Consider the following 23,668-nt stretch of genomic DNA (forward strand, 5'->3'; position numbering starts at 1 on the left):
TCTTAAATTTACTGAGGCTTGATATGTGACCCAATATGTGATCTATCCTGGAGAATGTTCCATGTGCAGTTGAGAAGAAAGTGCAATGTGCTGTTTTTGGATGGAATGCCCTATAAATATTGATTAAATCTATCTGGTCTATTGTATCATTTAAAGCTTGTGTTTCCTTATTAATTTCTTTCTGGATGATCTGTCCATTGGTGTAAATGAGGTGGTGCAGTGGTTAAGACACTCCACAGTCCCAATTTAGGGAGCCAGGGTTCAATCCCTGGTGCGGGAACTGGGTCCCACATGCATGCTGCAATGAAGAGTTCACATGCCACAACTAAGGAGCCTCGAAGCCACAGCTTAGACCTGGTGCAACTAAATAAATAAATAAAAACTTTGGACTTCCCTGGTGGTGCAGTGGTTAAGAATCCACCTGCCAATGCAGGGGACACAGGTTCGAGCCCTTGTCCAGGAAGATTCCACCTGCAAAGTAGCAACTAAGCCCGTGCACCATAACTATTGAGCCTGCACTGTAGAGCCCATGAGCCACAACTACTGAGCCCACATGCCTAGAGCCGTGCTCTGCAACAAGAGAAGCCACCACAATGAGAAGCTTGTGCACTGCAATGAAGAGTATCCCTTGCTCACCACAACTAGAGAAAGCCCGCATACAGCAACAAAGATCAAACTCAGCCAAACACAAAAGGCCCCCACTATTACTGTGTTACTGTCAATTTCCCCTTTGCTAACTGTTAGCATTTGCCTTATGTATAGAGATGCTCCTATGTTGGGTGCATATATATTTATAATTGTAATATATTCTTGGACTAATCCCTTGATCATTATGTAGTGTCCTTCCTTGTCTCTTGTAACACTCTTTATTTTAAAGTCTATTTTATCTGATACGAGCTTTGTTACTCCAGCTTTCTTTATATTTCCATTTGCATGGAATATCTTTTTCCATCCCCTCACTTTCAGTCTGTATGTGTCCCTAGGTCTGAAGTGCATCTCTTGTAGACAGCGTATATATGGGTCTTGTTTTTGTATCCATTCAGCCAGTTGACTTTGGTTGGAGCTTTTAATCCATTCACATTTAAGGTAATTATCAATATGTATGTTTCTATTACCATTTTCTTAACTGTTTTGGGTTTGTTTTTGTAGGTCCTTTTCTTCTCTTGTGTTTCCCACTTAGAGTAGTTTCTTTAGCATTTGTTGTAGAGCTGGTTTGGTGGTGCTGAATTCTCTTAGCTTTTGGTTATCTGTAAAGCTTTTGATTTCTCCATTGAATCTGAATGAGATACTTGCTGGGCTATGTAATATTCATTGTAGTTTTTTCCCTTTCATCACCCTAAATATGTCCTGCCATTCCCTTCTGCCCTGCAGAGTTTCTGCTGAAAATTCAGCTGATAACCTTATGGGGATTCCCTTGTATGTTATTTGTTGCTTTTCCCTTGCTGCTTTTAATATTTTTTCTTTGTATTTAGTTTTCGATAATTTGATTAATATGTGTCTCGACATGTTTCCCCTATCCTGTGTGGGACTCTCTGCACTTCCTGGAATTGATTGATTATTTCCTTTCCCATGTTAGGGGAAGTTTTGACTATAATTTCTTCAGATATTTTCTCATACCCTTTCTCTTTCTCTTCTTCTTCTGTGACCCCTATAATTCAAATGTTGGTGAGCTTAATGTTGTTCCAGAGGTCTGTGAGAGAGCCCTCCATTCTTTTTTCTTTATTCTTTTTATATTTCCACCAATCTATCTTCCTGCTCACTTATCTGTTCTTCTGACTCAGTTATTCTGCTATTGATTTCTTCTAGAGTACTTTTAATTTCAGTTATTGTGTTGTTCATTACTGTTTTTTGCCCTTTAGTTCTTCTAGGTCCTTGTTAAATGTTTCTTGTATTTTCTCTATTCTATTTCTAAGATTTTGGATCATCTTTACTGTCATTACTTTGAATCCTTTTCAGGTAAACTGCCTTTTTCCTCTTCATTTGTTGGGTCCTGTGGGTTTTTACCTTGCTCCTTCATCTGCTGCATATTTCTCTGTCTTCTCATTTTAACTTACTGTTTTTAGGGTTTCCTTTCCACATGCTGCAGGTTCCTAGTTCTTCTTACTTCTGGTGTCTGCCCCCAGTGGGTGAGGTTGGTTCAGTAGCTTGTGTAGTCTTCCTGGTGAGGGGCACTGCTGTCTGTGTTCTGGTGGGTGGAGCTGGATTTTGTCCCTCTGATGAGCAGGAACGCATCTGGTTGTGTGTTTTGGGGTGTCTGTGAGCTTAGTATGACTTTAGGCAGCATGTCTGCTATGGGTGGGGTTGTGTTCTTGTCTTGCTAGTTGTTTGGCATGAGCCGTCCAGCTCTGGAGCCTGCTGGCCATTGGGTGGAGCAGGGTCTTAGTGTTGTGATGGAGACCTCTGGGAGAGTTCTTAATGATTAATATTCCATGGGGCCAGATGTTCTCTGCTGGTCCAATGTACTGGACTTGGCTCTCCCACCTTGGAGGCTCAGGCCCAATCCCTGGCCAGAGCACCAAACCCCACAAGCTGCATGGCATGGAAGAAAAGGGAAAAGAAAAGGAGAGAGAAAAAAAAAAAAAGAAAACGAACAGACAAACAAAACCCCAAGACAAATGGTAAAAGCTAAACTGAACGGACAAAAACACATAAAGAAACACACACCCACACTGAAAAAAAGAAATAAAGAAAAAAAAAGAGAAAACAAAAAAGAAGAGAGCAACCAAACCAATAAACAAAGCCAATAATGAAAACAAACACTAAAAACTAAACTAACAAAAACAAAAAATCTAAAACAAATCAAACGCAGAGCAAACTAAAACAAGACAAAGAAAGCATAAAAGAAACACACAAAAACGATTAAAAAAAAGTAAAAACAAAAGAAAGAGGAAAACAAAAAGATAAATAGAAAACAACAAAGAAGTAAAAATAGAAAAATGTAAAATTTAGTTAAAAATAAGACAAAAACAGAACAAAACAAAGGAAAAAAGAAAAACAAGGAAAAAACACAATATAATGAAAAAGTACAGTAGAAATAGGAAAACAATAATATAAAAAACATATTAAAAATAAAAGCATAAAAGAGAAAAGAAAAAGTAAATAAAAAATAAAAATTAAAAGAATAATTAAAAAGAACAATAATAGAACAAAATGGAAAAATAAGATAAAGTATATATAATAGTAACAGTAGTTATATTTTCCTGTGGCCTTGGTTGTCAGTGTCCTTGCCCCCACAGTGAGCCACTGCTATTCCCTGCCTACCCAGGAAATCCTCCAATACTTCTAAGTAGGTCTCTGGCCCTGCTGTGGGCACTGTGGGGCCAGCTCAGACTCTGATCTGGCCTTACCTCCCCCATGTAATTGCTTCCCAAGTCCACAGTTGCTCCCAAAGTCCACAGCCTCGATTGTGGGAACACTCATTGTCTATTCATATATTTCACAGATGCAGGCTTTACCAAGCCGGTTGCAGGGGTTTAATCTGCTGCTCCTCTGGCTGCACAGAGAGATTTCCCTTTGGTCCCACAGCCCCTGGAGTTCAGCTTTGGTTTTCACCCTGCCTCTGTCTGTTGGCCACCCTCAGGTGTCTGTGCCCTGCCCAGGCAAGAAGCGGTGTAAGCAGTAGCTGATTAGGGCTCACTTGCTCTCTCAGGCCAGGGGAGGGGAGGGAGGGATACAGCAGTCACAATTGGGGTGTGTGGGGAGTGCCTGCAGTGGCAGAGGCTGGTGTGAAGTTGCTACAACCTAAGGTGTGCCTTGCATTCTCCCAGGGAAGTTGGCCCCGGGTCGTGGGACCCTCAGCAGTGGAGGGCTGTGCAGGCTTCTGGGAAGGTGTGGGCAGTGACTTGCAGTTACACACAGGACACTTGGTGGCAGCGGTGGCAGCCATTGCCCCCCTCTCGTGTCAGAGATAACAGCCACGGTTCGTGCCCACCTCTGGAGGTCACGTAGGTGGTGCCCAGCTGTCTGTGAGCGCACAGAGCAGGAAGCTCCTATGGCAGACCCACCCCTCTCCTCAAGCCGACCACAACAATACATTCTTGACTCTCCGGCAGGCCTGGGTTTTTTCTTGGACTCCCTCCCAGCTAGCTGTGGTGCACTAGACCCCTCAGGCTGTCTTCATGCAGCCAACCCCGGTCCTCTCCCTGGGGTCTGACTTCCAAAACCCGAGCCTCAGCACCCATCCCCCACCCGCCCTGGCAGGTGAGCCAACAAGCATCTCACTCTGGTGAGTTCTGGTCGGCACTGATCCTCTGTGCAGGATTCTCTCTGCTTTCCCTCCACACCCCCGTTGCTGCCCTCACCTCTGGGGCTCCCCTCCCTCCCATCTCCGCCAGTGAGGGGACTTCCTAGCATGTGGAAACTTTTCCTCCTTCACAGCTCCCTCCCAGAGGTGCAGGTCCTTTGTCTCTTTTTCTTCTTTTTTCTTTTGCCCTACCCAGTTATGTGGAGAATTTCTTGCCTTTTTGGAAGCCTGAGGTTTCTGCCAGCATTCAGTAGGTGTTCTGTAGGAGTTGTTCCACATGTAGATGTATTTTTGATGTATTTGTGGGGAGGAAGGTGATCTCTATGTCTTACTCCTCTGCCATCTTGAAGCTCCTCCACCTTTCTCTATTCAAAGCACTGTTCTCACCAGGCTATAGGTGTGTGGGATTCAGGGAAAGGAGCTATAGGAGTGGGAGGTAGAGCGTGGCCATAGGGCTGAGAGTGTGTGGGTGAGTTCACAGTGTCTGCCTGCTTCTGAAAGAGTTCAGTAATCTTGCTGTCTGTTGTTCTACTATCCCATACTTCTCTGGAGGCCTCTACTACCTCTGTGTATTGAATTACCTCAATTCTATTTCTTTGTAGGAATTCTTCCTTGGGCTTCCATGTTCATCCTGGGTTGATGCTTCCTCCTTCACTTGATACTGTCTACACATAGTTTCTGTTCCTGTGAGAATTTATCACCCTGTTTTTAAGTGGTTATTTATTTTCTTAAAAGTTATCTTCTCATCATTTCTAGGATTTGGCATGGGAGAGGGAAACTGCTAAATATGCTTAGTTTTGCCATCTTGAAACTAGAAGTACATGTATCAGTTTGCTAATAGATTTGCAGCATATGAAATTGCCTTTATCCTTGTCTGGTAGAGCTTAAATGAAGCAAAGTAATGAAAAAAATGGAAGACAAAATATTGGCTGACCCTAACAAGACTCTTCTGTTGAGAGAAAAGTAATAAATATGGCTTACCTACTTTAGACAATGGACTACATGTTGGTGTAGTACCTCATTTTTCTAGGATGCCTTATAGTTTACCAAGTACTTTATACATTCCTTATTTGACCTTTAAAATCCAGTGAGATGGATATTATTATATCTATTTATACATGAAGAACAGGCTCAGATATTTGAATGACTTGTATGGAGGGGTTGTGTGGATGAAATGGATTTGAAACCAGTCCCCAGCATTTGAGCCCAGTGTTTTCTCTATTCTACTATTAAGTATAGATGAAGTTATATGAAAAGCTTAAAAGAAAAGAATGTTTGGTTAAAATAGCAGTCACTTAAGAGAAGGTAAATAAAAACAGTCAAGAATCCCTTGAAACAGTGATATTTAATATAAATGAAGAAGAACAAAGATATATCAGGAGGAATTAAAGGTGTTATGCCTTTGAGAGACTTTATTTAAAACGACATTGGGGCTCATTTGGAAACCAAGGGAGAAGCTACAAACGTACATTCTTTCTGCAGTTCCCATCATGAATCTGGTCACTCAAACTTTAATTTCCTGTCAGAATAAAAAAAATAGAAGATCAAAGATCTCACAATTGGTTTTCAGACCATAAACAGCTTTCACAAACTCTTTGTCTATCTTTCTTCTAGTTCAGTGCTCTGAATTGTTGCCTGGTCTGAATAAATTTTAAAGTGGAATTTTTCAGTTTAAATTGTAGACTATCCCAGGGCAGAGGTTGGGAACTTTGATTTCTTTGTTACTGCCTTTTATAGTTTGCTTACTACTAATTTCTGCTTTTTCTCTGTAACCAGGTCTGTGAGGTTTAGAAATATGGGTGGAAAAGCGTCTCTAGATGTATGGCTCCCCTATCCAGTGGAGAGGTACTAATTATATATTTTGCTTTCAAAACCTGAAAAGAAGACTGTTTCTAAAGAGTGAGTGACTAAAGTTTGGAAGTCTTAGCTAGATTTAGAGAAGGAAGAGGTAGATTTTTGTGTTTTGCAAAGGAGGATTCACAGAAAAGCACATAAGAAGGTTACTTTAAGCAATTCAGAGACATTAGAATTGTCTATCTGCTGATGGTAGGGCAAGAGAATTCTATGATGTTGAAATTCGTGTGCATGTTTTCTTTTGGTTCTTTGGCTGAAATTTAAATGGAGTTTAATTAAAGTTTCATAGGGAAGAGTAAGGAGGATCTCATGGGGATTCAAGCAGGGAATATGGTAAGGCTGGGCAGAGCTCAGAGATACTGGAGCAAGTGTGTGGTTCTCAGGTCAACAAGCTTCTGGGATTCTTAGCAGCATGAACTGTTAGTTTATCACACTTATTATACTGTTGGAATAATGTATCCATATTCCAAATGCTTGCTCTACTTATACCTTGTTTCTGTTCCCCTTTAACTTCAATCTATACATAGCCCACTGTGGACTCTCCAGCTCCTTGCCATAATCGTTGTTCTGGTCCAGTTTCCAGAGCTAAATGACAAATTTCCATGTTTCTTGGTTCAAATTCCACAAAGAGTATATGATTAGGCCAACCTGTTGGATCCCAGATGATTGGTTCAGGCCTGTGATTAGCTTTCTTTGGCTCAAGAATCAAGTCCCTGTTCAAGTGTCCAAGCAGTAGAATCATACCATGTAAAATCTGTAGAGGGCAGGGTCCTTGGGTAGGTGATTTCACGTAGAAAGTGTGTGTGTGTTTGTGTGTATGTGTGTGTGTGTGTGTGTGTGGAGTAGGAAAAGTTTAGTGCTTCTAGTATGTTTAACAGACCTCAAATTCAAACAAGGCAATTTTATTTCTGAGTCTATCTTCTCTTTCTGTAACATTTTATATTACATACTAAGCCCTGTACTAAGAACTGGGCATTTAATGGTGAGGAAACAAGACAGGGTCTCTGCTCTCCCTGTACTATAGGGGAAAAACAATTAATCAAATAATTAACATTATGAATGTATAATTACAAACTGAAATCAGTACATTAAAAGAAAGGACCACTGGTCTATGAGAGAGAAAAGGAGCCTGACTAAACAGGTAATTTGGGGAAGGCTTCTTGGAAGGAGTGACAAAGCTCAAGTCTGAAGAATGATTAGGAATCAATTAGATGAAGGAGAAGGACCCATTCCAGAAAGAGTGAACAGCATGTGGAAAGGCCCTGGTATGGGAGGGAACATGGATTGTTCAGGGAACTGGAAGGAATTTAAGAGGGGGCCATGACCAAGGAATTTGCTAAGGATTTTGATTTTTATTTGAAGAACAATGCAAGTCTAAAGGGTTTTAGGTAGGGGGTGACATAATCAGATCTGTATTTTGAAAAGATCATATTTCCGAAGTGCAGAGGACACACTGGAAGGGAGGACAAAGGGAATGGGGTGGACTTCTGATAGACTCTTGCTGAAACCACGAAAGAAATGACAATAACTTGGTCTAAGGTGGTGGAAGTTGGAATGGAAAGACCTGAACAGATTCAAGAGACATTTACGAGGTAAATTTAGAAACAGTGATGGGCTAGTAAGCTTTCTATAGTCTAAGATAGAAAACACTGGAAAAAGACCAACTCTAGGAGGGCAGATCATGAGTTCAATCTTGGACACAGTGAATTTAACATATATTTAAGACATCCAAGTGAAGATTTTGAGTAGGCAGTTGGCTGTAGGGTGTGGACCAGAGTCATTGGCATAGAGATTTCATTGAGTCATGGAAATGGTTAAGATTGCCAAGGGAAAAAAATAAAGTGAAAAGAGAATGTGCTAGGCTCAGGGGAGAACTATTTCATGGTTGGGCAAAGAAAGATGAACCAGCAAAGAAAACATGGAGTTGTGTTGACTAGAGGAGAATTTCCAGCAATCACTGAGGGCGTACTGGAAGTTGGTGAAGATGAATTTATTGTGATTCTTGCCTGCCCTAAGGTATAACTGCAAACAGCACTTATTTGCTTGTGTGCAGAGACAGGGAAAGCTGATGGCATGGATGACCCAGGCTTAGGTTTTGCTAGACATAGAGAGTCAAAAGGCAGAATGCCTGAATATTACCTGTGTAATATAACTTATCATACATTTTTTTTAATATAGGAAAGGATTTTACAATTTTAAATAATTCTGAGAAACACATAATGTGTATACATATTTGCTCCCATTTCAAATATTTATTTGGATGAATTCTTATCAGTAGAATTAACAAAGAGTAAGAACAATTTTCAGACTTTTTAATGACATTGCAAATTTTATTTTTTTGCAAAAAACAGATTGCCCCAATATTGTTTGTATTGGGGCAGTGTGTGTTTGACTTTTTATTCTTTGCATTTTGACAGGCAAAATGAATGTATTACCCAAATTCTTCGTTTTTGTTACTCTCTTTCAGTTACTGTGTCTTGAGTAATTTTCTTTGGTTAATTTTCTTTGGTTTCTTTCATTCTCATGCATGTGAGAATGTCTTTCCATTGCCTTTGCACATTAATGAAAACTTGTCTGGTTATCAAATCCTTGAGTTATAAATGTTTCCCCTCTCAAACTGCTAAACATATGATTTCATTTTATTCTGAGTGTTAATAGTATGGACAAATCTGAGACCAAGCGTTCCAAGAAGAGGGAAGTGCAAAGGTCCCAAGGCAAAAAACGCTTGGAAAGAAAGCCAATGTTGTCAGAGGGGAGAGAGAAATAGAGAGAGGGAGAGAGAGAGGGAGGGAGAGGGGGAGGGAGGAGGGGGAAGAGGAGGTGGAAAGGAAGAGGGAGAGGCAGAATGGTAGGATATAAGGTCAAAGAGATGGTACAGGGTCCAATCATAACAGAGTCCTGTAGGCCAGCTTGAGGGATTTGCATTTCATTTTGAATGAGAAATGAGATCATTTTGAGCAAGGTAGTGCTGGATGGCTTTGAGCTAGGTACTGTTGTGATCTGATTTACATTGTAAGATCACACTGTTGGAGGTGGAAAATACAGGGCAGAGTGGAAGCAGAGGCCTCTTCAGTTACTGGTTCTCAGGTGGTTCAAGGATAGAAGTGGGATCTTAAGCAGGTATGGATGGGGATTGTGAGGCAATAACAAATAAGTCCTCCCAGATCAATTTTCCTTTTTACAATGATGTTTAAATCAAGAGGCTGAAGAGGATGCTGGAGCTACTGTCCCATCATCTTTAAGGCCCAGGATATTGAAGGCAGGGAGAAGCATGAGCTTAAGGGCCTTCAGCTGCTTCTCCCTGGCCACCAGAATGAGGAAGGTCTGTGTGTGTGTGTGTGTGTGTGTGTGTGTGTGTGTGTGTGTATGTTTAGATCCTGGGGGTTCAGTTATCTCCTTCCCTCCAGACCTCTCTTGGCCACTTCTCTTCAACTCCCTCAGGGGGTCTTCTCTTGGGTCAACTATCCAGCAGATACTGAAGGATTCTTATTTTAGGTCACTTTCTGCCTATTTTCCCTCCCACTCATGCACAGTGTGTGAGACAGGGGTTCCCACAACAGAATTTTTGGCTTCCTTATGTTCAAATGATATCATCAGCTGAATCACTCCACAATTCTGATTAGATATCAAGTTTATCATACATTTTCTTGAATTTCTCATTGGTCACAGATCTTATTCATGTCCTTTTTTCAGAATTGCTAATTATATATTTTTGGATGACATAGTCCCAACACTTAAAACCTTACCCTTCTCACAAGTCAACTGTTAGCATATTTATAAGTTCCAATTCTTGCTAAAGGGTAACCCTGTGAGCTTTGAGATGGTCTGAAGGGTCCGTGGTTATTTGCCATCACCTATTTATCAGTTCTGTTTTTGAGCTCATGTGAAATCTCAGCCTCCCTTCTCCTTGTTAACATTAACAAATTTCTTCCTAAATTAGCCCTCTTCTGATCTCCCTCATTACTTAAGGCTGGCCTGAAGCAATAGAAGGGCTTGCTGAACTTATACATTGTTCCTGAGGCCTGGGGCTTTGCAGGAACACTTATAACAATTGACCAAGTCTGGAGAAGAAGGCCTTTGCAAATCTTGAGTGCCCAGGGAGAGTTGTGTGTGGTTGATTATTTATTGGGCCTCAGCTATGTACTAGGTACTGAATTTAGAGCTTGCATTAAATAGTCACTTAAGATATAGCTCTTAAAGAGACCAAACCTGATAGATGAAGACAAATTTTCAACAATGATTGCCTCATAGTATGTACAGGTGGTATGATTAATTAGGCCTAAGAGGATACAGAAACATTTGATAGAAGTTGCAGAAGCTTACAGGGGTGATATTTTAGTCGTGAAGAGGTGATCCAGGAGTGGACTGAGTAATGGGCACAGCATGAGTAATAATTGTAAGTTAAGACACAGGCCTCTTATGAGACCCCTAAGTACTACAGGATGGCTGGTGTATAAGGGTGAAAGTAGAGCTTACTAAGATATATGGTTGGAAAAACAGGCCAAGGAGAACCAAGTATGATATACTAGGGGTTTTGAATTTATCCTATGGACAAAAGAGTGCCTTGAAAAGTTTTAAGCAAGGTTGTATTATGACCAGCTTCTCATTTTAAAAGACCACTTTGAGAGCAAAAGTTTGCACTGAGACCAATATAAGTACTATTGCAATAATTCCTGTAAGATGAGGGCCTCAATCAAGCCAGAGGGATTAGTGGCTGGGTCAGGGAATAGGAGAAGAGATTGTGCAGAGGTGGCGAGGAGGTGGGTGGATAGGGGGATGGAAAGAAAGGATAAATTCTAGAAGTTTTAAGAAGGTAGAATTGACAGGACATGGCAGGAGGTTTGATGTGGGGAAAGGAACAAGGAAAACTGGGGGAAATTAGAGTTCGACTTTTGAATGTTAGAATTTATGGTGATTGTGGGACTCTTATCTGGAGATGTCCAGTAGACAGCCAAATATTTGAGAACATTACTCAAGAAGTTGTTTTGTAAAGGTGGTCAATACAAACAACTTAGGCTCAAAGTTCCTTGATTCCTTGATTTTAATGAGCTTTTCAGGTCTTCAGTTCAGCAAACCACCATCACAGTCATGTCTAGATCGCAACATCATCTTCAGCTGCTCTAAATATGAAGAATTAAAGTCCAGTATGGCAGTTTGACCCCTGGTTCCTCCTATGTTCCAGCTCTCTTATTGCTTTATAGCCATATCTTTCCTTTTAGATCACAGACTTCATGTCCCTCTACATCTTCTTTCACTCTTAGTCCATCAAAACTTTGTACTATTTCTTTTTCTATCTGGTCTAAACCATAAAGGACCCAGTCCAATTCAGTTACTTTTTAGTACGTATGAGCTCATGCCCTTGCTTTCTGACATATACTTCTGCAGATTCTTAATGTTGTATCTAGACTGCTGGGTGTTAAAGGAGAGCACACAATCTATGGACAGGTATTACTATAAATGTGTGGTCCCTCAGCACCCCTGTATAATATTTTTGCTTGTCCCATGCCAGGTTCCTTTTCCAAAATCTATTCGATACTTTCACCACCTTCTTCATGCCTCCTTCCACATAGACACCTTGCTTCACAACTCAATTAGCAGATGGTCTTATTCTCTATTTCAAAGACAAAATTGAAGGGATCATGTCTGATTCCTTCATATCCAATTCCACACCTTCAAACTTATTCATGCCTGCATCTTTTCTTCTGGCCACGGTGGAAAGGATAATTCAAAGATGTTAATTTTCAAAAGTCTTTCTGTGTTCTTCACCTGATTGTTACTCTTTCAATTATTCCTTTCTCCTCTAAATTAATTTCTCTATGTTGGTACTTACCTTCTACATGATCAAGTCTTCATGTTAAAAAAAATAAAAACCCTCATTTGAACCTTCATTTCTCTCCAGCTGCAAATCCCCTTTCCAGATAAATGGTCAGTGAATGTTTATGACCTTATACCTCTAAACCAGGGTTTTCCCAACTTCAACACTCTTTTGGGCCTGATAATTCTTTGCTGCGGGAGCTATCCTGTGCATTGTAGGATGTTTAGCACCATCCCTGGTATTTACTAAAGAGATGCCAGTAATACTGCCCCCTCCCCCAGTTGTAACAATGAAAAATATCTGTAGACCCCTGAGAGGGCGGGAGGGACACAATTGTTCCAGTTGAGATTAAACTCATAACACTGGTAGTTTGAGTAGGCCTGTGCAAAGAAACTCTGAAAAGCTGTAACAACATTTTATTAGCAGAAGAGATTATGCTACTGGAGTGATGATGCTAGCAAAGAATATTGTTCTATTAAGAAGCTAGGCTGGCAGGAAACCTAGAGGGGCATATAGAGAGAGGGTATTAAAAAAGGTTGCTCTGGGGAATATTCAGAGTGGACTTTGAGAGATTGTGTGACTTCAGGTTATTGAAACCTACCTGCTGCAAAACACATGCTAATGAATTTCTTTATTAATTTCTTTTCATTAAGATAATTTCTTTCTGATACATTATGTGTAGTAAGTTAGCAAGCTGGGTAACTCACTACCATGTTTGATGGAAGAATAGTGATAGGATTTGAAGGAAGAGAAACATGACCCCTAAAGAAAAATGTATGCCCTTTGAACTGTGGTCAACTTTGAAATGAGGTTCACATGTGTTAATGCTTTTGCAGATACCAAGTTAGTCAAGTTTGTATCAGATTTTTATAAAAGGAATATGAGTTAAGGTATAAATTATAGAATGTTATTCTTTAGGGCCAGAAGGAAAAAATGATGCTTCCATTAAGCACAAGAAGTGCTCTTTTCATTTCAGCACACCCAGCACTGACTTGTGGCTACCATTAGGTTCAACTCTCTAGGTTGCTCCTTGTTGGTGGATAACATAGGAAACTGAATTAAGTCAGAATGTCTGTAGGTGATTCCAATGTGGCCTTAAACTCTGTATTTTATTTTAAAATCTTGTCTATGTTGTAGAAATTTCGTGAGATATTTAGATCTAATGACATGATGCCCTGGAAAGATGTTTTAAATCAATTATTTTTAACTTGTTGAGTGCAGTGTTTCAAACCATGGGCTGAAATCAAGGAAATCTCTCTAATTCTTCCATAACTGTGAGATGCAGTGGTGTAATGGCATTACCTCATCCTGGCTCACAAGAACCAATTTTCAACATCTCTTCCCAACTCTGTGTTCAGTGACTGGAATCAGCTATGATAGGAGTATTTACACCATAGAATCAAAGCATGCCACAAATCAGGGCATTTTTTTTTTCTTTCCAGAGAACTGTTTTATCTGCACACCACTGAAGATAGGTCTTATTGTCCCCATTTCACAGCTGAAACTAAGTCTCAGAAAAGTAATCCCCTAAATGAGTTTAACTTTGAAAACCACATGAGTTCAAAGTCATGTGAACTCAAGGGAGTCAAGGTGTAATTTTTTTTTTTCTGTTGACACAGTTTTTTTTTTAATCCTATGCTTTTTTTTTTTTTTGGCATATAGTTGCTTTACAACGTTGTGTTAGTTTCTGCTGTACAACGAAGTGAATCAGCTATATGTATACATATATCCCCTCCCTTTTGGACCTCCCTCCCACTCCCCCTGCCCATTCCCACCCATCTAGGTCATCACAGAGCACCGAGCTGAGCTCCCCGTGCTATACAGTAGGTTCCCACTAGCTATCTATTTTACACATGGTAGTGTATATATGTCAATCCTAATCTCCCAATTCGTCCCACCCTCTCCTTCCCTCCCCCATATCCACATGTCCGTTCTCTACATCTGCATCTCTATTCCTACCCTGCAGATAGGTTCATCTGTACCATTTTTCTAGATTCCACATACATGCATTAATATACAATATTTGTTTTTCTCTTTCTGACTTACTTCACTCTGTATGACAGTCTCTAGGTCCATCCACATCTCTACAAATGACCCAATTTCATTCCTTTTTATGGCTCAGTAATATTCCATTCTATATATGTACCACACCTTCTTTATCCATTCATCTGTCTATGGACATTAAGGTTGTTTCCATGTCCTGGCTATTGTAAATAGTGCTGCAATGAACATTGGGATATGTATGTCTTTTTGAATTATGGTTTTCTCAGCAATCCCACTGCTGGGCATATACCCTGAGAAAACCATAATTCAAAAAGATATAATATTAATATAAGATAATTCCTTTTTTTCTACTCAAGGGGTAGAATCCAGCTGAATTTAGGTTTTCTTCATAGAAGATTCAATATTCTTGTGAATTGTATATTTTTCTTTTTTATTTTCATTGTACACAACAGAGAAATCAACTGTACTTCAATATAATGAGAATTTGTTGATGTTCCTCTGTTTCCCTTACCTTCCTCACTGATCATAAATGAATGGATCATAAGACAATATATGAGACCTAGATTTTGGTGTATATTAGAGTGTTATTTTTCATCATATTTGGTTCCTAACAAACTTATTATTTGCAAACTGTTCCCAGCATTTGATTAATTAGCCTCTCTTCTATTACTAACAATTCTCTGATCCTGAACAACTTTTCTCAGCTGTCTAGTATGGGGGATGTCACCAGTGACCTCTAAGGTCATTGCCATCCATGCCAACATAAAGATTCTTATGTTTCTAATAACTAGATTATGCCCTGCTGTTAAAATACTAATGTGGAATATGTCATAAATAAAGTAATTTTAGTCTAATTTTATTGAAGATGTAGGCTCAGAAATGAAGTTTATTTTGCTGTGTAGTGAAGTTTTTATTTTGTTTTGAAAGTTTCAAGATCTGAAGCTGAGGGAGTTCTACTGTGAGGGAAACCCACTGTTCCTGAAGCAGCCGGTTAATGCTGTAAAACACGAGGACATCTGGAGTCTACAGGTGAAGCCTTATAGCATTCACACAGGTCTTCAAACTAAAGCCATGATTTAAGTTTGAAAGAGTTTTCTTCTAAAGCATTCTTGCCAAGCCAGTGAACGATTCATACAACCATAATCCATTGGCATTGTGGACCCTAGTCATAATCTTTTTGACTTGCTTGCAGAATCCAATGTAATCCTATCTGATTTTCAGAGTGACCAAATTCAGAGACATTTAAACATTTTATTGGATGAAAACATTTTGTTGAAAACAAAGGAATTTGTTTTCACTTTAACCTCCAAGTATTTTCTCAGTATTATCTAAGGATATATTTGATTAGTTCTTACTGGGGTCTTTTGTCTCTTCCATCCTCTTTTCACTTGTCCCCATTCCTAGTGGATAAATGAATATGATCCAGAAACTGTGCTCCCTTTAGTCAAAAAAGTTGATGATATTAAAGGAAGGAATAGGGAAATACATTACAAGACTCTCTTTGTGTGTATTTTGGTGATAGATGAGTTAAAGATTTCAGATCTTTCCACATTTGAGTATGAGTCTCCATCGTGAATTTGGACTCCTCAGGTCCTTTTAGGTCTATAGCTGAACATGCAGAATTGTCTTAAAACTTTCAAGAATTGCATAGGATTCAAGTTTCCTGGTTACAGGAAACAACCAACCTTGTTTGACAGTTTAGTTTAAAAAAATAATATTTTCCCCTTATTGCACAAGTAATATATGTTTAATGCAGAAAAGTAGAAAACACAGATAAGTGAGGAAGAAAATATTAGTTATAATGCCATACTTATTAAAAAATTTATTATAAAAGTAATACAAACTTATTTAGAGAAATTAGAAAAAAGGCAATAGAAATTGATAAAAAAAATCAGAAATCCAATATGCAGAGTTACAATCACTGTTCTCTCTGACATTTATTCTGCTAGAACTTTCCATAAATCCAGAAGTTTCTGTTATCAAAGATGATTTCAAACTCCACATACTATTTAGAGACTTGCTTTTTTTACTCAAAATATTGTGAATATCTTTCCAGTCAATAAGAAATATGTCTATGACATCTTTTTTGATGAATACATAATAATATTCTGGTATATGATTACACCATAATATTTTAAACTACTTTCTTACTGTTGGCTGTTTAGATTATTAATAAATTTATAACTTTTTGGTCTTTATAAACAAGGCTACAAGGACTGTCCTTTTCTTATGTCTATATTATCCCTGTGAGTGAAATTGCTGGGCCAAAGAACTTTCATCTTTTAAAGTCTGATTAGCTCTTTTCAAATTCTTTTCCAGAGAATCGATCTATATTTCCACAAACAGTATTATTTCCCACTCTCAAGTAAAAAAAAACTTACTTGACGTTTAATTGTAAATGATTTTAAAAACTGAAGTATTTAATTTGTTTAATTCCTTATAACCTAATTATCTCCTTGAATCAAGTATTTCAGAATAGTAGTAGTAAAATAATAACAACAACAATAATAATAATAGACAACTAACACTTATTATACTTACCATGGGCAAGGCATTGTTCTAAGCACATAACAGGAATGATCTAATTTAGTCCTCCATTAACCCTTGAAAGGTAGGTACTGTTATTGTCCCCTTTTATAGATAAACTGAGACTCGGAGAGGTTAAATAACTTGTCCAAGTTCACAGAGTTAGTAAGTTTTGGAATGCTGATGCCATTCTAAGCAGTTTTGCTCCAGACTCCATGCTGCAGTATTGCCTCAGAAAGGGGCTGTCAGAAACTGAGGGAAAGGGAAACAGGGGTAGTCTCTGGTTGGAAGAGGTTCTGGTTTGTGGAGGGGAATGGATGAGTGGTTAACCCAATGTGGCAGGTGTCTTACAGGGAGCACTAGAGAGCAAGAATATTACCTTGTGCCTGGGACCTGGGAGCAGGGTGAGAGAGGAATATTTCTTCCTTCTCATTTCAAAACTAAGGACCCAGGAACACAACAGTTTTGGGTTTTTGTTTTGTTTATTTAGTAGAAGTAATGATTTTTGTTTACAATATATAAATGACTTGGGTATTTTTGAAAGTATCTCTAAGAATTTTTCTTAGAAAGGTGATAAATTTATTATACATTTTATATTTGTACTTAAAGTAAAAGTCATTTCTACTGGATATTTGGTTAACATTACTGATTAAATTACTTGGGCTGTCAAAAGCTATAGGGATTGTCTCAGGCTCTGCACTGGTTAAGATTTTTTAAAGACTTTTCCTCACCTCAGAGATTTGTGAACTAAAATTTAACATTGATAACTACATTATAACAAAATATTAGCTAGACTATACTGCATCAGCAGATGCCAGACTGAGTTTTACCTGTGTTATGTAATTTAATTCTCTGAACTCTACGTGATAGTATTAGGGGAAAAAATCCCTATTTTACAGGTGAGGTATCCAAGATCAGAGAAGTTAAAATCCCTATTTTACAGGTGAGGTATCCAAGATCAGAGAAGTCTGATCCAAGATCAGACTTGTCCAAATAGGGTCACACTGATAGGTCACAGAGCCAGGATTTGCACCTATTTATCTATCTGACTCTGACTCAGTATCTTTGCTCTTCATGCTACATTTTAGTGCCTATCATACAGTAACAATTGATCATACAATAATTCCAAAGCTCAATATTCCTTCTAAGGATTCACATTTGTTTTTACATTTTATAATTTTTTATATTTATATAAATATAATTTGTATATGGATAATTTTATAACTCAAATGAAATCATCATATATAAGGAAAAATAAAAGAAACACCTGAAACTAATTTTAATCTATGATGGTTTAAACATAGAAATAATCTCTGACCTACATATAGTTAGGTAACAAATATTCTAACAGAATAGCATATAAACTATTTAAAAGGAACAATTTATTTGTCATAGAAGACTTCTTGACTTTTAAATAACGCCGAGATTAGGCCATCATTAATTTGTGTATTCTCAAAAACTGCATTGCATGTATCTTTACGAGTTTTCCTGAAATTTACTATTGGTCATACCAAAAGTATCTTATTTTATATACACTTGTATTTTCAAGTAATAACTTTATATTTCAATGATATATGTTATTCTTCCACAGCAACACATTGGCAGCAAGTAGGAGAAGGATATAAATAATGGGTAATGTAAGAGTTGTCAAGAGACATATTGAGTGAGACAAACATGTTTGGTTCCAGAAATCATAAACGGAAAAAGTGAACTGTATGAATTGTGACCTATTTATTCATCCCATGTACTTCAGCAAATTCTACCACCTGCTATTTTGGGGTGTGAATTCTTGTCTATTAGTTTTCTGCAGCTTTATAGTGAGACTAGCTGTTGAATTCTGGTAGCTAAAACTTACCTCTAAAATCAGTGTTTCAGTCAGAATCACAATCTATGCTTTGTGTAAGTAGTAAGAGGAGTGATAATAAACATCTAATTTAGGAGTCCTGTAATATTAGTGTGAAAGGGTAATTCTTTCAGAAAGGATGACCTCATTATGTAACCATCCCCGAGAATAAGCTGAAGTATGTAGGAGGTTATGCTGTTGAAGGATCAGGCAGTTAGGAACCAATGCTCAGGGCTGTTTTTGTATAATGGCACCTTTCCCAGATGTTTGTTAAGTGGAATGGATAGAGAAATAAGGAACAGGGAGACAGGAATTTATAGGATTTTGTTATTATTTAAAAGATTTTAATTGGGATAGATGAGTGAAAGATTATGTATGTATGTATTGTGTTAGCCAAAAAGTTCCTTTGGTTTTCAAGTAAAAATAAAAGACACATTTTTCATTTTCACCAAGAACTTTATTGAACAATGTATTCACCGTTTTGTTCCACTACTTTCTGCCATTTTTTAGGCAACTTCATAATTCCATCTTCCCAAAACTTTTTATCTTTTTGAGCAAAGAACTGTTCCAGGTGCCTTTTACAGTCTTCCAGGGAATTGAAATTTTTTCCATTAAGACTATTTTGTAAAGACTGAAATAAATGGAAATTCGAAGGTGCAATGTCTGGTGAATATAGCGGATGAATCAGAACTTCCCAGCCAAGCTGTGACAGTTTTTTCCTGGTCATCAAAGAAACATGCGGTCTTGCGTTATCCTGATGGAAGATTATGCGTTTTCTGTTGACTAATTCCAGACCTTTTCATTGAGTGCTGCTTTCAGTTGGTCTAATTGGGAGAAATACTTGTTGGTATTAATACTTTGGTTTTCTTGAAGCTCCCTTCCAATCCCACCATATACAAAACATCACCTTCTTTGGATGAAGACTGGCTTTTGGTGTGGTTTGTGGTGGTTCATTTCACTTGCCCCGTTATCTCTTCCATTCCACATTATTGTACAGTAAACATTTTTCATCGCCTGTCACAATTTGTTTTAAAAATGGAATGTTTTTGTTACGTTTAAGTAGAGAATCACATGCGGAAATATGGTCAAGAAGGTTTTTTTCACTTAGCTTATGTGGAACCTAAACATCAAAGCGATTAACATCACCAAGCTGGTGCAAATGATTTTCAATGCTTGATTTGGATATTTTGAGTATGTCGGCTATCTCCCATGTGGTTTAACATTGATTGTTCTCAATTAATGTCTCGATTTGATCGCTATCAACTTCAGTTGGTCTACGTGACCTTGGAACATCGTCCAGCGAGAAATCTCCAACACGAAACTTCGCAAACCACTTTTGACATGTTCGATCAATCACAGCACCTTCACCATACACTGCACAAATCTTTTTTTTGCATTTCAGTTTCATTTTTACCGTTCTTGAAATAATAAAACATTATATGCTGAAAATGTTGCTTTTTTCTGCCATCTTCAGTATTAAAATGGCTACACAAAACCCCACCAATTTTGGTAAGTTTTATTTTAAATGCACGCTGATATGACAGCTGTCACAATACAATCTAACAAAACTGTTTTGAATGAAGTTAAAGAAAACTAAGCACTACTAGAGCCATCTTACAGAAAAAACCAAATGAGCTGTTTGGCCAACCCAATATGTATGTATGTATGTATGTATGTATGTATGTATGTATGTATTTCCAAAGATTCCTATCAGAACCTGATGTGGACTACCTTAATACCACTGGGAAATCTTTCACTTTGGCCAGGAAAAAAGTCTTATACACTATTAAAATTCATGCAGTGTTTTTGTAACATTTACACAGAACTTCATGCTATTGGCACAAACAATGAGGGGCATTTAATGGAGTAAATCAAATGTTTATTTTGTTTGCTTGGTCAGTGAAGATATGGTTATGTATTATATATATATATGTATATATTTTTTTACTTTAAGCTGATGATGTTGATGGTCATCATGACCATCCTCACCACCCCTTTTATTATTTAATATTATAATATTATTATTATCTAAAGTGAAGTATCTGGAAATATTTATGTGGATAGGTTTAATACATACCGAATTCAGAGATTTGGGTAATAGAAATCAGTACTCTTTACCAGCCTGTCTCAATTCAGGTACTCAATGCAGTAGATAACTTAGTCCAGTGCTTCTCAAACTTTAACATACATACAAAATACCCGGGGAACCTTGTTAAACTACAGATTCTGGTTCAGTAGGGCTGAAGTGCAACTAAGTCTGAATTTCTAATAAGCTTCTAGGTGGTGCAGATTCTACTGATCCATGATCTACAGTTTAAGTAGTAAGGGTTTAGAGCTTAGTAAATACGACAGACTGAGTTTTTGGGTCCAGTCTGAACATTTGTACTGTCCTTGCCTATTGTAATGAGAGGTACAAAATTTGAACCTAAACTTTATCTAGTAATGTAAATTTGTTGTAACTTGGATTCCTGTATGTCAGAGACATAGAGATATTACAATGGAAGTAACTTCCTTTTCATATAATGTTGAACACTAAACTTACAATGCCAGTCATTGACAATGTAAGTCATTATATATACTATAGAAAACTAATTTAACAGAAACTGTGAGGAATAAGCCAAAAATATAAATTAGTGAAATGAGAATCAATGTAACATAAACCAGTTATTTTGAGAATAATCTGAGGAACCATATTCTTTTTTAATCTAGGAAATAACATCAAGATTGATAATGAATCAGCTAGCAGAAAAGAATCCATTCCTAATGCAAGCCATAGAATGGTACCCACAGGTCAGGAACATAATCTCTCAGGGAAGAAAATGTGCAATATGTGGAAAGTCCTTTTTAACCGTATGGCTGGAATGTGTTGAGTTTTTTCCTCCATCAAAGGTAAATGGTGTTTTTTGTGTGAATATGAGCATAAGACCTCCTCTTATTCTTTGTCCTTATCTAAGTCGACCAGTACTAACTTCATTTGTATCTAAGAATTGACCTCTATGATGATATAATGGTTTTTTTTCCAGCTTTATTGAGATATAATTGAGAGATAATATTGTGTAAGTTTAAGGTGTACAATGTGTTGATTTGATACATTTATAAATGCAAAATGATTACCACCATAGAATCAGCTACTATCTCCATCCTGTCATATAGTTATCATTTCTTTTTTGTGATGAGGACATTTAAGATCTACTTTCTTAGCAATGTTCAAATATGTGATACAGTATTATCAGCCATAATCACCATTCTGTACATTAGATCCTCTAACTTGTTATCTTATAACTGGAAGTTTGTACAGTTTGACCAGTATCTCCATTTCACCCAGCCCCCAACCCCTGGTAACTACCACTTTACTATTTCTCTAAGTTTGTCTTTTTTAGATTCCACATATGTGTTATTGTGCAGTGTTTATCTTTCTCTGTCTGATTTATTTCACTTAGTATAATTCCCTCAATGTCCATCCAAGTTGTCATAAATGGCAGGATTTCCTTATTTTCCTTGGCTGAATAATATTCAATTGTAATATATATATATATATATATATATATATATATATATATATATATATATATATATATATATACCACATATTCTTTATCCATTCATCATCTGTTAACAGACACTTAGGTTGTTTCTATATCTTGGCTATTGTGAGTAATACTGCAGTGAACATGAGAGTGAAGATATGTCTACTAAATCCCGATTTCAGTTTCTTTGGCTATATAATAAGAAGTGGGATTGCTGGATCATATGATAGTTCTATTTTTAATTTTTTCTGGGACCTGCATACTGTTTTCCATAGTAGCTGTACAAATTTGCATTTCCACCAACAGTGAACCAGGGTTCCCTTTTCTCCATCCTCGTCAACACTTGTTATCTCCTGTCTTTTTGATGATAGCCATTCTAGCTGGCGTGAAGTGATACCTCATCATGGTTTGGATTTGCGTTTCCCTGATGATTAGTGATATTGCATACCTTTTCACATACCTGTTGTCCATTTGTATGTCTTCTTTGGAGAAATGTCTATTCAGTTCCTCTGCCTATTTTTAAATTGGGTTGTTAGATTTTTTGCTATTGAGTTGTGTGAGTTCTTATTATATTTTGATATTAACCCCTTATTAAGTATATAATTTGCAAATACTTTCTCCCATTCCATTGGTTACTTTTTAATTTTGTTGAGTTTCTTTTGCTGTGCAGAAACTTTGTAGTTTGGCTTAATCCTGCTTACTTATGTTTGCTTCTTTTGCTCGTACTTTTGCTGTCATATCCAGGAAATCACTGTTGAGACCAATGTCAAGGAGTTATTTCCCCTATATTTTCATCTAGGGCTTTTATGGTTTCAGTCCTTAAATTTGAGCCTATAATTCATTTCAAATTCTTTTTGGTGAATGGTGTAAGATAGGGCTCTGATTTCATTCTTCTGCATGTAGTTATCCAATTTTCCCAACCCATTTATTGAAGAGAGTATCCTTTCTTCATTGTGTATTCTTGGCTCCCTTGTAAAATATTAGTTGACCTTATATGCAGAGGTTTATATCTGGACTCTCAATTTTGTTCCATGGGTCTATGTGTCTATTTTAATGCAAATACTGTACTGTTTTGATTACTGTAGCTTTGTAGTATAGTTTGAAGTCAGGAATTATGATATGTCCAGCTTTGTTCTTCTTTCTCAGGATTGTTTTGGCTATTTGGGGTCTTTTGTGGCTCCATATAAATTTTAGGATTATATTTTCTATTTTTGAAAATATCATTGGAAATTTTGAAAAATGTCATTGGAATTTTGATATGGATTGCATTGAATCTATAGACAGCTTTTGATAATATGGACATTTTGACAATATTAATTCTTCTGATCCATGAACATGGGATATCTTTCCATTTGTTTGTGTCTTCTCCAATTTCTTTCTCCAAAGTCTTGTAGTTTTCCATGTACAGATTTGTTTACTCCTCAAATTTATTCCAAGAACTTTATTGTTTTTGATGCTATTGTGAATGGGATTGTTTTCTTTATTTATTTTTCATCTATTTTGTTGTTAGTGTATGGAAATGCAACTACTTTCTGTATGTTGATTTTGTATCCTGCAAATTTACTGAATTTGTTGATTAGTTCTAACAGTTTTTTGGAGGAGTCTTTAGGATTTTCTATATATAAGATCATATCATCTGCAAACAAAGATAGTTTTACTTCTTTCTTTTCTGTTTGGATGCCTTTTATTTTATTTTTTAGCCTGACTGTTCTGGTTAGGATTTCAAGTAGTATGTTGAATAGGAGTGGTTAGAATGGGCACCCATTATATAGAGAGAGCTTAACAGAGTGCCTGGTACATATTTTATTTCTAAGAATGACTGATGAATCACAAGAACTGGATTTTTAAAAAAATTC

At 37.3% G+C, this 23,668-nt stretch overlaps 1 protein-coding gene across 2 annotated transcripts in view; it reads left to right on the top strand.

The window, feature by feature from the left end:
• Positions 1–23,668, top strand: part of LRRC69 (leucine rich repeat containing 69) — a 98,086-nt gene that overhangs the window by 58,258 nt on the left and 16,160 nt on the right. For both annotated transcript variants that reach the window (XM_068526282.1, XM_068526283.1), the window contains 2 exons: positions 14,844–14,945; positions 20,995–21,174. In XM_068526282.1, the coding sequence (XP_068382383.1) occupies positions 14,844–14,945; positions 20,995–21,174 (282 nt within the window). The remainder of the gene's footprint in view (positions 1–14,843; positions 14,946–20,994; positions 21,175–23,668) is intronic.

This window comes from Eschrichtius robustus, chromosome 17, assembly GCF_028021215.1.
Source record: "Eschrichtius robustus isolate mEscRob2 chromosome 17, mEscRob2.pri, whole genome shotgun sequence".
In the NCBI taxonomy this organism is placed as follows: Eukaryota; Metazoa; Chordata; class Mammalia; order Artiodactyla; family Eschrichtiidae; genus Eschrichtius; species Eschrichtius robustus.